Source organism: Symphalangus syndactylus, chromosome 3 (genome assembly GCF_028878055.3).
Source record: "Symphalangus syndactylus isolate Jambi chromosome 3, NHGRI_mSymSyn1-v2.1_pri, whole genome shotgun sequence".
Taxonomy (NCBI): domain Eukaryota; kingdom Metazoa; phylum Chordata; class Mammalia; order Primates; family Hylobatidae; genus Symphalangus; species Symphalangus syndactylus.
In genome coordinates, this window is record NC_072425.2 from 17,643,489 (window position 1) to 17,660,519 (window position 17,031).

Consider the following 17,031-nt stretch of genomic DNA (forward strand, 5'->3'; position numbering starts at 1 on the left):
CCTCAGCATAATTTTTCCATGAATAATCTTTAAAGCTCTTTAAGTGGCTGTTTCTTTAGCAGTTTTATTGGAACATATGAGAACTGACAGTCTCTGTGGGGAACGAGATATCATGTTGAAAAAAAATCTGGTTTTCATTACATTTCTTTCAAGAAAGCAACAGGCTGCCCAACAGACCACTCATTGATTGGAAGAGAAAGGAGCCCAGAGCCTCCTAACAACAGCCTTGGAGTGGACAGGATGATGAACAGTGATGGCAACGACTCAGGATCTGAAGGCAGACAGGCCTGGTCACCCACCTGTGCCTGCCACTTGCAGGCTGAGTGACCTTGGGCAAGTCACCTCACACCTCTGAACCTGAATTCTACATCTGCAAAACAGGAATGGTGACCCTGACTGACAGCCTCCCTGTGAGGAGTAAGCCATTCAGCATCCCTCCCTCCTTCACGTGACAAACTTTTCCTGAGCCCTGACCTTGGGGGCAGGAGCTGGAGATACTACACTGGATTAGAAAGATGAGTTTCCAGTCAAGTGTGGGAGAGAGAAGTAGCCAAGTAATTACACCAAGAGAGACATCTACTTTTACATGAGAATAATAGCAATAATAAATACGGTAAAGGCAACAACTACGCCAGTAGTATAACTACAATAATAATCATGGTAATAATGACAGCAGCTAACATTTACTGAGCATCTACAAGGTGCCAGGAACTGTGATAAATGCTTTGTACACCTGATCTTATTTAAGCCTCACATTAACACTGCCATGCAAGTACTGTTGCTATCTCACTTTTAGGATGTAGAACCTGACGGGGGAAGAGTTCAGGAACTTGCCTGGTTGAGCAGCCAGTGAACGGGACAGCCCTCAGCACGGTGCATGTGAGAACACAGAGGGGACCCCTGGAGGGCCTGATGTCCAGGTGGGTGCTAGAGCTCCAGCAGGAGCAGTGATGGATGCAGACAGAACAGCATGTGCACAGACTCGGGGTGACAGAGAGCAAGGCCTTTGAAGAAGCCTGGAGTTCAATGAGGGGAAAGTGTAGATATTTTTAGGAAGGGGCACTGATGCATTCAGATGTGTACCCTAGAAAGTTTGCTTTGGTTGGAGAGCAACCAGATGTGGCTAAGACTTGACACCACAGGCTGGGGGTATGGAGGGAGGGGGACTTGGGGTGACCGTCGGTGGAGTGGTATTCCTGGTACTGTCAGGTTTTGGGGACACGATGAGAAGTTCATTTTGGGATTGATATCTGGAGGCCACTGGGTAGATGGGCATAGTGCTCATGGCTGCTGAGGAAGACATGTGTTTGGGACAGGAAGCCTCGTTCCCATGGATTTCCGGCAGCATCCAAGTGGCCTGCCTGGGACAGCACTGCCCTATTTAAGCAGCCTGGCAGCCCTGCTGCCGCTCACAGGGGCACTTTCCAAGTATCGCACATCAGAAATTAATGGGAGGCAGCTGTGGCAGAGGGGAAACTACTCAACTTGGAGTCACAAGACTTGGGTTCCAGTCCAGCCTCTGCCCCACGCTGAGCTGGGAGCTCACAGTCCAGTCTCATTCTTTGGAGCCCGCGTTTTCTCATTGGAGGAGGGGGCTTGACAACTGTGCAACCGGGTGCTCTTGCGGGTACCACTCTGAGCCTCTGGTGCACAGGGTGACTTTCGCCTAATGTGAAGGGGGCTCAGTGTCCCTCCTACCCCAGCTGAGAATCCGGTTCCCAAGGACTCAGGCCCTCTCCAGGTCTGCCAGACCCTGTGGCTCTCCAGGACACTGGGGCCCCTCTGCACAGAAAGTCTGTGTTGAAACCCTTCTCTGGCCAGGTTTCACAGTGGAGCCTGGGAGCTAGTCACTTTCACATTCACACACATTGTTTCTCATACATGCAGCTCTCATGAGTTCTCGCTGTCAGCCAAGAGCTGTCTCACACATCATTTAGAGGGCCTGGTTCATTTCCTTTTTTTTTTTTCTTTTCTTGAGACAGGGTCTCGCTCTGTCACCTAAGCTGGAGCGCAGTGGTGCGATCATGGCTCACTGCAGCCTCCACCTCCTGGGATCAAGCGATCTTGCCTAAGCCCTGAGGAGCTGGGGCTGTAGGCACGCGCCACCATGCCCAGATAATTTATATACTTTTGTAGAGATAGGGTTTTGCCATGTTGCCCAGGCTGGTCTTAAACTCCTGGGCTCAAGTGATCCTCCTGCTTCAGCTTCCCAAAGTGCTGGGATTACAGGTGTGAGCCACTGCACCTGGTTGACCTTGATCATTTCTTTCTGCAAATGGCATCCAATCACCCATCCTAGGGCAGACTCCTAGGCCACGGGGAGTGCAGAGCAGCAGATGCTGGGGGAGCCGCTAGTACTTGCGAGGAGCTGGGCCACACCCAGGCAGGGAGTTGGCCAGAGGTGGGTTTGAGTCTCGCCTCTTCTGCTTGACCTTGACGTGACAGGCTGCTGAGATGGGAGACTCCAAGAACAAAGGAGATGTGAAATCCCAGAGTAATGGGCCACAACTGGCCTCCTATCCCTGAGCTCCTCATGGAGGGCCCCCCCGCCGCCCATCTATTCCGAAAATATAAACGGGCAGAGAGAGTATGTTCCCAGGGAGAGGAGCACATGGAGAGAGGGCCTACCGCTTGCCCCTGGCTGTTCTCTTTTTCTACTCACACATAGTTAGGGGGAGTCTCCACAGACCCCCTGGGGAGGTTGAACTATGTCTCTAGCAGTCAGGAGACCCAGGAGAGCTGCTGTGCCTTACTCAGGTCTGACGAGGCCAAACAGCTGTGCCAGAAGACAGCGGTGGCCACAGGTAGGTCTGTTGTGCTCACAGGTCTGTTAGAATGAGGACAGGTATGGCCTCCTGTGGACCGAGGTGGCCCACGTGAGGAAAGCTGGCAGAGTTGAGGGCTGGAGGAGACCCAAGCATCAGGAAGCTGGCAGTGGGCACCAGACTTTGCAGGGGGGCATGGAAGGGGCTGCAGGGGTCCCTAAAATAGATTTGCATCTGCCTGGGTCAAGGGACTTGTGGAATCTCTGAAATACCCGTGAAAGTGCCTGGGAGAAGAAGCATCAGTGATATTGGCTGCCAGCTAGAAGGCCCTGTGAAGTGGTTTGCCCCCTCCAAATCTCATGTTGAAATGTGATTTCCAGTGTTGGAGGCAAGGCCTGGTGGGAGGTGACTGGATCGGGGGGCAGATCCTTCATGAATGGTTTAGCACCATCTGCCTGGTGATAAGTGAGTTCTCACTCAGTTCGTGTGAGGTCTGGTTGTTTAAAAGTCTGGGATCTCCCCTCTCCTCACCCCTGGCTCTCTTGCTCCTGCCCTCACCATGTAACATGCTTGTTCATCCTTCACCTTCTGTAAGCTTCTTGAGGCCCTCACCAGAAGCCAAGCAGATGTTGGTGCCATGTTTGTAAAGCTTGCAGAACTGGGAACCAATTAAACCTCTTTTTAAAATAAATTACTCAGCCTCAGGTATTTATTTATGGTGATGCAAGAATGGCCTAACACAGAATATAGGTACTAGGAGTGCGGTATTTTCTGTATTAGTACATTTGCATTACTATAAACGGATACCTGAGGCTGGATAATTTATAAAGAAAAGACGTTTAGGCTGGGCGTGGTGACTCATGCCTGTAATCCTGGGACTTTGGGAGGCCAAGGTGGGCAGATCACCTGAGGTCAGGAGTTCAAGAGCAGCCTGGCCAACACAGTGAAACCCATCTCTACTAAAAATACAAAAATTTGCTGGGCAGCTGGGCATGGTGGCGGGTGACTGTAATCCCAGCTACTCGGGAAGTGGAGGCAGGAGAATCACTTGAACTCAGGAGACAGAGGCTGCAGTGAGCCGAGATCACATCACTGCACTCCAGCCTGGATGACAGAGCGAGACTCCATCAAAAAAAAAAAAAAAAAAAAAAAAAAAAAAAAAAGGAAGGAAGGAAGGAAGGGAGGAAGGGAGGAAGGGAGGAAGGGAGGGAGGGAGGAAGGGAGGGAGGGAGAGAGGGAGGGAGGAAGGAAGGAAGGAAGGAAGGCAGGTAGGTAGGTAGGTTTAACTGGCTCATGGTTCTACAGGCTGTAAGGAATTATGCTGCCAGCATCTGCTTCCAGTGAGGGCCTCAGGAAGCTAAGGTACAAGTCACCACGCCTTGCTAATTTTTTTTTTTTTTTTTTTTTTTTTTGAGACGGAGTCTTGCTCTGTCACCCAGGCTGGAGTGCAGTGGCGCAATCTCGGCTCACTGCAAGCTCCGCCTCCCGGGTTCACGCCATTCTCCTGCCTCAGCCTCTCCGAGTAGCTGGGACTACAGGCGCCCGCCACCACGCCCGGCTAATTTTTTTGTATTTTTAGTAGAGACGGGGTTTCACCGTGGTCTCGATCTCCTGACCTCATGATCCACCCGCCTCAGCCTCCCAAAGTGCTGGGATTACAGGCGTGAGCCACCGCGCCCGGCTTTTTTTTGTTTTTTAAACAGATGGGGTTTTGCCATATTGCTCAGGCCGGTCTCAAACTCTACTCTGGGCTCAAGCCATCTGCCTGCCTCGGCCTCTCAAAGTTCCAGGATTACAGGCATGAACCACCACGCCTGGCCCCTAAACATGAGATCTGCAGGGGAAACATACTCTCGCTGCCCATTTATATTTTCAGAATGGATGGGCGGGAGGGGCCCTCCGTGCGGAGCTCCAGGGATAGGAGGCCAGTTGTGGCCCATTACTCTGGGATTTCACATCTCCTTTGTTCTTGGAGTCTCCCATCTCAGCAGCCTTGACGTCAAGGTCAAGCAGAAGAGGCGAGACTCAAACCCACCTCTGGCCAACTCCCTGCCTGGATGTGGCCCACATCACCCTATGCTCCAATTACGACTGTATCCTCTCCCCCTGTTGCCACAGGCCAAAAAGATGGAGAAAGGCCTAGGGAGGGAGAAGGGCCAAACACCCCTCCCTCTCTTGCCACAAGCAGCCAGGCCTGAAGCACCCCAACTAGGTTGTGACAAGGAGATTAGAGTTAATGTTAGATCAGGTTTGGAGTTCTGATTCTTACATGGAAGTTGCCTTCTGAGGACCAACTGGGGACAATGTGTGACTCAAAAGTGACTGTAGGAAAGTCAAGGACATGCCAATGTAATGCTTACTTGCACTATACAGATACATGGAGCTATGGGGACAGAGCCCAGAGGCTGTCCAGAGCCTTGGGCTTGGCAACTGGTTCTGCCACTTCCTCAATGCATGAGGCTGCGCAAGCACCTGCATCTTCACCTATAGAATGGGGATGACATTGGCCCCACCTCACAGTGTCTGTGCCAGGGTCACTGAGTGAGCACATGAGAAGTACTTACGATGGTGCTTGGCAGAGAGTACATACTCAATGCAGCTCAGCCGCTATGACTGGTATTATGTAACTCTTGGAGCCTCTGTTTCCCTCCTGTGGAACAGCTGAGGTGCTGGCTTTAAAACCTGTCCACAAAGTCTTTGATGCTGCTCCCATTCAGTGGTAGGTCTACATCCCTCTCCTTGGACCTGCAGGCCTTCGTGACTGCCCTGAGCAGCAGAGTGTGGCAGCAGTAAGGCTGCGTGACTTCTGAGGCTGGCTCATAAGGGCTCTGTGATGCAGGTTCTACCCTGCTCTCCTTAGCCATTTGCTCTGGGTGAAAGCCAGCTGCCCTGCAGGAGGCTGCAATACTGAGGCTGCCATGCTGTGAGGAGGCCCAGGCCACAGTGGGAGGCCACAGGTAAGTGTTCCGCGCCCCCCGCTTGTAGCCCCAGCCCCATCTGGCAGCAAGCACTGAGCATGTGAGTGAAGATGGCTCCAGGTGACTCCAGCTCCAGCCCGAGCCCTGTTCAGCTTCCTGACCCACAGAGTCTATGCATGTAATAAAATGGTTGTTTCATGCCCATAGGTTCTGGGGTGGCTTGTGAGTGACAGCAGTACTGGTATGCTGGTGAGTGCCTCAGCGGGAGCTCCCTCTGTCCCCCCACCAACTCCCCAATCTCTGGACGGCACCAGAGCCTGCCTGGGAGGCCACGAGCTAACACTCTCAAGAGGTGAGTGTATGCCGGGCACTGAACTAAGGGGACTTCCCCAGAGACCCTGTGAAGTATGTCTGTATGAAGATTCCTATTCCTATTTCTCCAATAGGAAAACAGAATTAGGGGGATCAAACCAATGACCCAAGGGCCTACAGCTAAGAACTGCTGGAGCCAGGCTCTGAACTGAGCTCTGCCTGACTCCAGAGGTGGTTTCTACCACCAGGCAATACAACAGGGAGACACACAGGTATGTCAGAGAGCAGTCCTCACAGTGCGAGCACAGAAACCAGAGGCCAAGGCTGAAGATTGTCCTGGACTCGCGGTGCTGCCCAGGAATCTTCCGAGAAAACCTGTCAGTTGGTAAAGCCACGTGGAGGCGGGGCTAACAAAATCTGGAAATGTCTTCACCAGTTCCAAAGTACACACAAACATTACTTGCCCTCTCTGGGGGTCAACATTCTTTATGATTTTTTTCTCTCCAGGAAAATATTAGTTCATTTATAGAAACTAAACATTACATGTGGAGGGAAAATGGAAAACGTGGCATTCTTGGCCTTTTTTTCTCCACAGACACAGAAACTGAGAAGGTTTCTCCATTTCCTTTCTCACAGCCTATTTGTTGGGGTGGAACTGCCTGTGAAGTCATTCTGCAGGGGTGGAAAGTGGGGGCCAGCTCTCTGTGGGCAACAGGGACCATCCCAGAGACAAAGGGCAGCCTCAGCCCACAGACCACTTCGGACGTGAATCAAGGCCTCAAAGGGCGAGACCTGGGCCACTGTCAATGCGAGGGCAGGTGGGCTGGGTAGAGGCGTAGAGGCGTGGGCGCTGCCTAGAAGAGGGCCAGAGAGACCGCCCGGCACATTGGTCTTGCTCCCACTGCCTCCTTTCAGCTCCTCAGTGTGCCCATCCTTGCCCCTGGCAGCTTTTGCTGCCTGTTTCCCCAACTAAAATGTGAGCTTTGGGGGGAAGGTTCTTGCCTTCTCTTGCTGGGCACCTGGCTCACAGCAAGTCCTTGGCCTGGAAGTCTTGGGTGAATGAATGAATGAACATGTCTTAGGGCCTCTCCTTGGCAGGTGTAGGGGATGTGCCTACTGGAAAGGGCACCGAGCTGAAGCCTAAACCCCCTCCTGAGGAGCCGGGGAAGCCTGCGTTCCTCCCATTCCTGGGACTGCAAGAGGCACATTCCTGTCCCTGAGTCTGGTCAGGCTCCTGCCATGCAGCTCAGTCTGGCTGCCAGGTCCAGAAAGGCATCCCTGGAGCTGCCCCTCTGGCCCCACCCTCCCCAGGACCCCAGGCCATCCCACAAGCTGCAGCAGCACCCGTTCTCTGTCTTCTGAGGCTGCTAGTGGGAAGCTGGGACCCCCGAGTATGTCTGAAGCCTTCCAGGCACTCCTCGACCCTCTGGGTGATCAATGAAAACCTTCACATCCTGCTTCCAGGGCTGAAGCCAGGGATTTGGAAAACTGGTTGAAAACACTCCTATGAGCTGGGGCTTGCTCTGCTGTGGAAAACTGTGGGCATCAGCACTTCTCCCAAGGCTGTGCCGAGTCAGCAGTCGGCCCACTCTGGAGCTGCCTCTGAGGACCAGGTGCCTACAGGACCTGTAAGGAGCTTGAAGAGTTGTGGCTGACGGAGGGATTTCTGTCCTGGGCTCTAGGAATTCTAGACTGGGCCCTTCCTCAAGGGGCTTTCAGTCTGGTGGAGCAGACAGACATGGGCAAATAAGCACACAACTAACTGTGCCATCACTGCAGAAGGAAGTGCCACAGAGGGGCATGAGGGCCAGTTGCAGGAAGGAGCCAGGGCCAGCATGTGCCTGTAAAAGCCAGATAGTAAATAGTTCAGGCTCTGCAGGCCACAGGGTCTTTGTCCCAAGCACTCAACTCTGCCACTGCTGCATGAAAACAGCCACAGGCCATATGTCAACCAAAGGGGGGTGGCTGTGCCCATATGAGAACAGAGGGTGGATTTGTCCCCCAGTTTGCCAGGGCCTGGTTGTTACAGAGCCTGACCTGATCGGGGGTGGGGGTGATAGTGGGGAGAAGGCTTCCCCGAGGCAGTGATGTTTAGCTAAAAGCTGCAGGCAGAGGCAGTGATGGAGGCAGAATCACAATATTGACAATTATGATAATCACATCACCATGATCAAGTTCCACCTAACACGTGTGTTCTATGTTGCATACTGTGCTAACAACACAACCCTGTGAAGGAGGAAGATTTTATGCCCACTTTACAGATGGAGACACTGAGGCTTGGCAGTATGCTGAGTCGTCTGTTCACACAATTCAGTTGCATTTTTTGCCCTGCCCACTTGCCACTTCTGGTCAGGGGAGGCTGCCCCCTGAGATGCATCTCCTGGACCCCTCGCCCTCAGCTTTCTATTGGATTTGGCCAATGAAAGGCTCTGGCGGCAGACTGAGGGCTGGAGGAGAGAGAGGCCAGGGATTTCTCTCTGCTCCCTCCTGCTTCCTCCTCCCTGCCCACAGACCCTGCACAGCCAATCATCCTCCAGAACCCAGCCATCCCCAGGGTTGGTAACACTTCTTCCCCATGCCCTTCAGCCTAGGACTCCACCCTCCCCAGGACCCTGGGCTGGCCCATGGGTGCCTCGCCATGCTTTATTGGTTCTGTTCATTAAAGTCTCTTTATGTCAACCATCTGGGGTCCATTCTGTCCCCTGCCAGGGCTCTGATGCTGCAGGTTGGCTGGCTTGCTGGTTTCTGGTCTCACATGGCTAATAAACAACAGAGCCAAGTAGAGGTGTGGGTGGATCGTGGGAAAGGAGGCTGTACCTGAGGAGGCTGGGCCAGGGCTGGCTCCTGGCTCCCCAGCTGACTTCCAGGACAGTCAGGGGTCAAAAGAGGCCAGGAAATGCAGTGCCTCCTTTCCTGCCCCAGGGCCCAGCGAGTGACCCCATTCTTGAGGCCCCCAATTAGCACTTTTAGTTTTCTAAGCCTGGCTCCAGGTCTGCAACCTCCTGTCTTCTCCCTAACCCTAGCAGGGGGAGCCAGTGTTGTTCAGTGCAGACCTGGGCTGGGGGCTGGGGCTGAAGCTGAGGCTGAGGCAGGGCCCTGGGCTCTTCCTCAGGGAGGAGATAGCGGGGCAGATGGTGGTGAAATGAAGGGACCAGCTGGGTCAGATAGATGCCTGGAGGGGAAGAGGAAGCCTCTGTCGCCATCGCCCCGGCAGGAAGCAGCGTGCAGGAGTGTTGAATGGCTGGTGCTAGGGAGAGCCAGGCTGGCAGATGAGGGCTTGGGTTGGAGGTGAGGGTGGAGACACTAGGGAGGAGAAGAGCCCTCTGAGCCTCAGTCATGAGGCTGCAGCAACAGGATCTCCTCCACAGTTGGGCTAGTGTATACCAGAGGCCCACCCAGAGCTGCAGCCTGACTCTTCATCCACCCATCTATCCACCCACCCACGCACCCACCCTCTCCTCCAAAAGCCCTACAAAAATTGAGCATCTACAAAGGGCAGGCATAATGCCAGGTGGTAAAGATCCAACAAGGAATGAGTCGGGCCCAGTGACCAGACAGAGAATAATGACAAGTTGTGGTGAGTGCCATAAAGAAGCCAAGAGCTGAAATAAAGGCCACCCTGAACCCAACAGAATGAGCAGGAGCAGACCACAAAAACAAGGGGAAGAATGTCTAAGGCTCGAGCGAGGGGCCTGGGGAAGAGAACTTCACAGGCCTTGCTACTCTCAGGCAGAGGTGAGGCTAGGGTGTGGCCTGTGGATGGACAGAGCCACTACGGAGAGGCAGAGTTGGCTCACGCCAAGGCGAACCCCATCCTGTGCCTGACCCTGGGCCCTCCCACCTCTCCCTGCTCAGTGGCTGCAGCATGGAATCAGGCAGCAGGAAGGCGCACCGGGAGATGAGTATTCCAGAGCTGTCTGAAGGACAGCAAGTGTGGCATGGAGACTTCTTGGCATTTAGAGAAGTCCAGGGATGTGGCTCATCCTGTGAAGGCCATTGAACTGAAGAGGCTGCAAAGGCCAAACAGGCCTCTTATTCACACTAATTTGGAGGGGACTCGGAAGGACAGACCACCACTTTCATTTTGCTCCAGAATTCTGGCACTATCTCCTGATGCAATAGGCTAGTCTTTGCTAGCATTCCTTCTGTAGCTCTAAACAACTGCTGTCTCCTACAGTCTTCTGATAGGAACCCTGCCCTGCTCCCTCCTCGTCCCCCACAGGTTAGTTGTAGATGACTGCACACTTAAAAGGAGCAATGCTGACCGAGGGGAAGGTGTTCTAGAATGGCAGAAATGACAAAGTAGAGACAAGACCAGCACTAGGAGCTTTCCTTCTGGCCACGCTTGCTGGGGGTCACCTGCCACGTATGGAAGGCAATGGATTTGGAAGACTGCAAGAGATATTTTAATACTGGGCTTATGGAAACCCTGTGAAAATCAAGCTTCCACCAGGACTGTCTTGAGGTATAGACAACAGCATTTCCAGAGGCCCCGAGAATCAACCAGTATGTCTCTCTAAGATACCAGAGGCCCCCAGCGGTGCTGGAGGCAGGGTCTGGCTTGTACAATGCAGCCAGGAGAGGCTAGAAAAGGCAAGCAGCCCGGAGTCCCCCCTGGGAATCAGGGCAGAGCCTTACTGGGTGGGGCTCATGAGAGGCTGCCACACTGGCCCTATGGGCTCTGTGGTCCTGTGTCCACCAGGAGCTGTTACAGAGGTTGGCCTGGCACCAGACAGTGGGGAGAGTGGCTTGAGCAGGTCAATGGGCTAGGGGAGGTGTGGCACCACATAGCAGTTTGTAGCAGCCACCCCCTTACAAACACGGCACATCAGACTCTGAGCCGAGTGCCTTCCAAATAGTATTTTGTTTTTGACATTCCAACGTTCCTGGGAGGAAGGTTTCATCATCCCGTTTTATAGGTTAAAGAAAAAAAAATGAGGCCCAAAGGGGTTAAGTCACTTGTCCAAGACTGCAGTGGCCTAGAACCCAGGGTGGTATGACCTAGAGCGCAAACCAGGGGGAGGAAGTGCTGTTGGGTTCCCCTTGACCCCCCACGCCCCCGACGGAGATCAGCTCCTGTTGCTGAGAGTCAGTTGGAATATGAGTAAAAAGTAACCATTAAATAGCAACGATGAAGCAGCCAACACTGAGTGCACTTTCACAATGTCAGTGTGAGCACAGCACTTTACAGGCAGGCATGAGCTTACTCAGGCATCACAACAACCCGGGAAGGTAAGTCCTCATCTTCATTCTGTGGATGAGGCCACTGAAGATTACAGGTAAAGCGACAAAGCCAGGAAACGGCAGAGCTCGGGCTTGACTGCAAAGCCTGGGCTCAGATCACTAGGGGACAGTGTATGTGTGTTTCACAAGTCTGATGAGCCACCTGAATCTGGTGGCACCAAATACCCTGGGCATCCTCCCCATCCCTCCAGGGCACATAAACCCAAGCCTGGACAGCAGCCCAGCTAAGGGTCTGGAGAGCCTGGAGAAGATGCTGGGGCTTTCTCTACCTTGTGTGTGCTCCCAACTTGGGGCTCTGATCCTGCCTCTCTTGGGGCTGTTCAAGCCCAGGCTCTAACACTCAGGCTCTTCCAGGGAGCCCTGGCACAGAGGGGAACCACAGAAATCCCGCATGATCAGGAGCCTGGGCAGGTTGGTGCAGGAGGGCTGTGAACAGGGATAGCTGAGTCTGCTAAGCTGCAAACTTGACTTGCCCTTGGGCTCCCCAGTCAAGGCCAACTCTGGCAGCCACAATTAGGCTATTAAGTGGGTTTGCTCCCACTCAAGGTAGCTACGATACCTGCAAGATCTTCCTTGGAAGAGACTAGTCTTGGAGAGCTGCTTCCTGGTTCGATTCTGAGCGACAGTCTGAAAACAAAGATTTTCATAAGATCAGATGGGCTCTGGTTTACCACACAGGAACCTGTTTCGGGCTGGGAAAAGCTACTATAGTCACAGAAGCCAGGAATACTGTGAGATCTGCTCCAGATCACAGTCACTTCCCTCTGAGGTCTCCAGGGGGTTTCCACAGCCAAGAAACAATGGTTAAGATAAAGTGAAAAGGAGTTGAGTGTGGCCTACTGTCTACTGAGCACAGATGTGTTCACTCTGAACCAGTACATTTTCTAGATGAGGAAACTGAGGAGTGGTGAGGTTAAGCAGCTTCCCCAAATTCATAGGATTAGCAAGTGGCAGAGTAGGGGATCAAACCCAGGACTGTGTGACCCTGAACCAGAGTTAGTTTTTTTTTTCTTTTTTTCTTTCTTTCTTTTTTTTTTTTTAGATGGAGTCTTGCTCTGTTGCCAGGCTGGAATGCAGTGGCGCAATCTAGGTTCACTGCACCCTCCGCCTCCCGGGTTCAAGTGATTCTCCTGCCTCAGCCTCCCAAGTAGCTGGCTAGGAACACAGGCATGCATCCCCAACCCCAGATAATTTTTGTATTTTTAGTAGAGACGGGGTTTCACCATGTTGGCCAGGATGGTCTCAATCTCTTGACGTTATGATCTGCCCGCCTCGGCCTCCCCTTTTTGGAGACAGAGTCTTGCTCTGTTGCCCAGGCTAGAGTGCAGTGGCAAGATCTCGGCTCACTGCAGCCTCTGTCTCCCAGGTTCAAGCGACTCTCATGCCTCAGCCTCCCGAGTAGGTGGGATTACAGGCGTGTGCCACCATGCCTGGCTAATTTTTGTATTTTTAGTAGAGATGAGGTTTCACCATGTTGGCCAGGCTGGTCTCGAACTCCTGAGCTCAAGTGACCAGCCCGCTTCGGCCTCCCAAAGTGCTGGGATTACAGGCATGAGCCACCGCACGTGGCCTCTGAACCAGAGTGTTTAATCATTACACTGCACTCCCCATCATCAGATGCCCTTAGAGAGGGACAAGGCAACAGACATGCTATGAGGACTGGCCCTTCAATATATCTTTTTAAAGCACCGATTAAGAACTTCTGGGTGAAAATGACAGAGTGAGACTAGATGCCAGACTCTCCCTCTCCTCCCAAAACCAACAAAAAATTATAAAAGCTTACGAGTAAAATAACTCACCAGGTGCAACTAAACAAGGGAAGGGGCATAATTTAAAGCCATGAACTTCAAAGAATTAGAGTCAAGGAAAGAAAAAGAGGATTCTGAAACTGGACCAAGAGTTGCATCATGGCATGGCTCCCGTCAAGCCCAATGACAGGTCTCACTGGGTCTGAGTGGGGGTCCTTATCGTTCCCTCTGCTGAATGGCACCAGATGCTAAGGAAACAGGTGGAGAGCATGGCAGCTCCTCTGATGGAAATGAAGGCTCCATGGGGCATGATGTGAAACCTGAGGGTATCTCTTTCTGGAATGGGATACAGCTCCCCAACGAGGTGAAGGAAACTCCAACATAGGCCTTTTGCCAGAAAACACATATGTGAAACAGACTGCTTGCTTACTGCCTCCACAGAGCCTGAGCCTTCTACTCCCCCAGGCTACAGAAGAGGAGAAAGACTAAAACCCCTGGACCTCCCAGCTAGCAGTAAGGGATTCCCCTCTCACACACATGGGAGGAGGGCCAGACATCTCTCCCACCCTCATATCACAGCCATGGAACATCCAGACAGAGCCTCTCAAATGGGGGCCAGAAGAAAAGAAATGGAATGGCAATACAGCCAACATACTCTTGCAAAAGAAGGAAAGAGAACAGGCGAGCATTGCCCAATGGCCCAACCAAGAAGGCAGCCCCAAGAGCAGAGGAAATCCCCTCAAGTGCTTAGAGCAGTGGAAACACAAGTAAAACAAAACCTGAAAAATGAGATGCTAAAACAAAGGAATGAGAAGAAAAAAGGAGATTGAAGACCTAGGGGGAACAAATCCAGGACTGAAATAAGAGAGTGCTGAATGAATACCTAAGTAGAAACAGACAATCACAGTGACAGCTGATGAACAAGGTGGAGATTGCCACTGCTAGCAAGAAGCGAATGGCTATGACGGGCAGAGAGCATCCAACACGGATTCCTGGAATCCCTGGAAGAGAGACGCCACGAAATGGCACACAAGTAGTCAAAGATATAAACAAAAGGAATTCTTCTGCCATGAAGAAAGATGACGACATCATGGTCTGGGGAGATCTGGTACAGAACCCTCTACTCTGAGGCATTCTCTTATGAAGCTTTTGAACTTTAAGGAATTCTTCACCTACCAGGTAGACAAGACCCTTAACAAGAGGGAAAAAAAAATCAGACGGGCTCATTCTCTACAGCAACACCCAAAGCCTAGAGGCAACGGCACACAGCCTGCAGTGCTGAGGGAGAGAAGCAAAGGAGGGCAGCCAGCAAGGCCGGGTCCAGTCCAATGCAGACATTTCTCTGAGGGAATGCAGGGCATGCGGGCCCTGTGAGCATTTTTATTTTTTTGGTGGAGCAGCAGGTAGAGGGACCTACTTCCTGATGAAATGCAGCTAAATTAAGGGACTGATTAAAATAAAGACTGCAGGAATGGAGAAGCTATGGAGAAACAACAGGTGGTAAAAACTGAATCTGTTTAAAAATACTAAACAGTAAGAATTATGATTCCTGAACATGTTTATGTTATAGACTTAGACTATGTGGTAATAATAACATAACTAACAAAAAGTTGGAAGCTGGTGAAGTGGAAGTTAAGGAAGGGGAGAGGGCTAATATTCTCATCTTTCATAACCTGAGTTGGCTGACACTGTTCACAATGGAAACCTAGTTAAAATAAAACTTATTGACTCAAGCCTCCTAATGTTTTTCCTGACCTCTTTTATTATCATTATTTTTTTTGAGATGGAGTCTCACTCTGTCACCCAGGCTGGAGTGCAGTGGCGCAATCTCAGCTCACTGCAACCTCTGCCTCCCGAGTAGCTAGGACTACAGGCATGAGCCACCATGCCTGACTAATTTTTGTATTTTTAGTAGAGATGGGGTTTCACCATATTGGTCAGGCTGGTCTTGAACTCCTGACTTCAGGTGATCTGCCCTCCTTGGCCTTCCAAAGTGCTGGGATTACAGGCGTGAACAGGCATGAGCCACCGTGCCCGGCCCTCTTTTATTAACTTTGGAAGGCTCTTTTGGAAAATAATCTCTCTTTTGGTAAATAAATATTTAAAGAGCAGCATTTTTTTTTCACATGAAAGTTTTTTTCTAGTTAAATTAAAATGAAATTAAAGTTAGTATTTTAAATTAAAAATAGCCAGTGTAGTGGAATCCAATTTTAATATTCTATCCTTCTATCCAGCCATCTATCCATCCTTCCCTACATATATATATATTTTCTATGCATAGAAAAATGTCCAAAAGTATGTTCACTTAATGCTAATGGTCATGCTTTCTAGGTAATGGGAAATTGGGTAATTTTTCTTAAATAAAATAAAATAGAATAAAGGCTGTGGGAAATAAAGCACTGGTTGGACCTCTTGGCATAATATCTCCAAAGCAGATGGGGGAGAATGTCAGCAATGCAATGCCACTAATGTAATAACTAAGCCATTGCATCCTTGTGGGTGAGGAGCCAGCCTCCAGATGTCAGTTGGGCCATGGAGTGTGGGTCCTCAAGCAGAATCACAAGCTCTGCCCATCTCTTGCCCCTTGGAGCCAGGATCTCCCTGGGGAGGAACTCCCTTGATGGTCTGAGGGCCGGGGGTGAGAATGCAGGCCTCCTCCCTGGGTTTGTCCACTTTGACCACAACAAAGAGCTAGGCTGACTGCTGTTTAGCATCAGGTGCTGGGGCGTTACTCCTTCAAAGTAGAAGGAGTAATTACTCATGATTTGCAGCTTGTCCAAAGATTATCTCATGGTCAGAAGTATTTATAGGGCATTTTTCTCTCTAAAGCATATTAGTGTTAATGAAAAACCATTGTCTCCTTTATCACAATACTGGTGCATAAATGGAAAATATTATCCCAGAAACTAAGTGGGAATAATTTTGTACTCCAGGGCACTGTTTTCAGGAAGAGCAAATGCTTTGTAAATAAATGAAATGAGCTTGATTTGTGGTAAGCATAATTTTAATGGTAATCTCTGGCTTTCATCTATTGTTGTTACTATAAGGTAATAGATCACAATTTCATATTATATTTTTTCTTTTATTTATTTATTTATTTATTTATTTATTTATTTACTGTACTTTAAGTTTAGGGTACATGTGCACAATGTGCAGGTTTGTTACAGATGTATCCATGTGCCATGTTGGTGTGCTGCACCCATTAACTCATCATTTAGCATTAGGCGTATATTTTAACAAATTATTATATAAAACAACTAAAAGCATTATGTCTATGTTCCAAAAGATCATTAGAACCACCTAGGGAGCTTTGAAAAAATACAGATTTTCAGGCCCCACCCCAGACATCTGGATGGTTAGAGAGTTTCCCAGGTGACTCTGGTTTATAGCCACGGCTGCAGACCATGCCTGTAAAGCTGACCAGGTGGGACACTGCTTGAACATCCGTTCCCCTTAGGGTCTTTCCTGATGAGTGAATTGTGGGTAACGTGGGGGTTGTCTCTATGGCTACAGCTCTCTACAGTTTTCACTACCTTAGATGAAGACCATGTAGTCTGGCTAATTAAATTCACAGACACAAAACTGGAAGAGAGAAAAAATATACTGGAATAACAAGATTCCAAGGAATCATGGCATACTGGAAGCCACTATAAGATAAGATTTAAAAGAATACAGATGCTCCTCAATTTGCAATGGGGATACATCCCAATAAACCCATCATAAGTTGGAAATATTACAAGCCAAAAATGCATTTAACACATTTAACCTACCAAACACCATAGCTCAGCCTAGCCTACCTTAAATGTGCCCAGAACACTTATATGAGTGTACAAAATCATCTAACACAAAGCCTATTTTATAAGCAAGTGTTGAATATCTCATGGCATTTATTAAATACCGTGCTGAAAATGAAAAACAGAATGGCTGTATGGGTACTCAAACAACAGTTTCTACTGAATGTGCGTTGCTTTCGCACCACTGTAAAGTTGAAAAATCATTAAGTTGAACCATCCTAAGTTGGGGACCATCTGTGAATGTGAAGTT

The 17,031-nt window shown here is 50.3% G+C and overlaps 1 protein-coding gene across 29 annotated transcripts in view; it reads right to left on the minus strand.

Annotated features, from left to right (window-relative positions):
* RALGPS1 (Ral GEF with PH domain and SH3 binding motif 1) overlaps positions 1-17,031 on the minus strand; it is a 302,263-nt gene that overhangs the window by 37,583 nt on the left and 247,649 nt on the right. For all 29 annotated transcript variants that reach the window (XM_055271045.2, XM_055271044.2, XM_055271039.2 and 26 more), the window contains one exon: positions 11,799-11,866. In XM_055271045.2, coding sequence (XP_055127020.1) covers positions 11,799-11,866 — 68 coding nt within the window. The remainder of the gene's footprint in view (positions 1-11,798; positions 11,867-17,031) is intronic.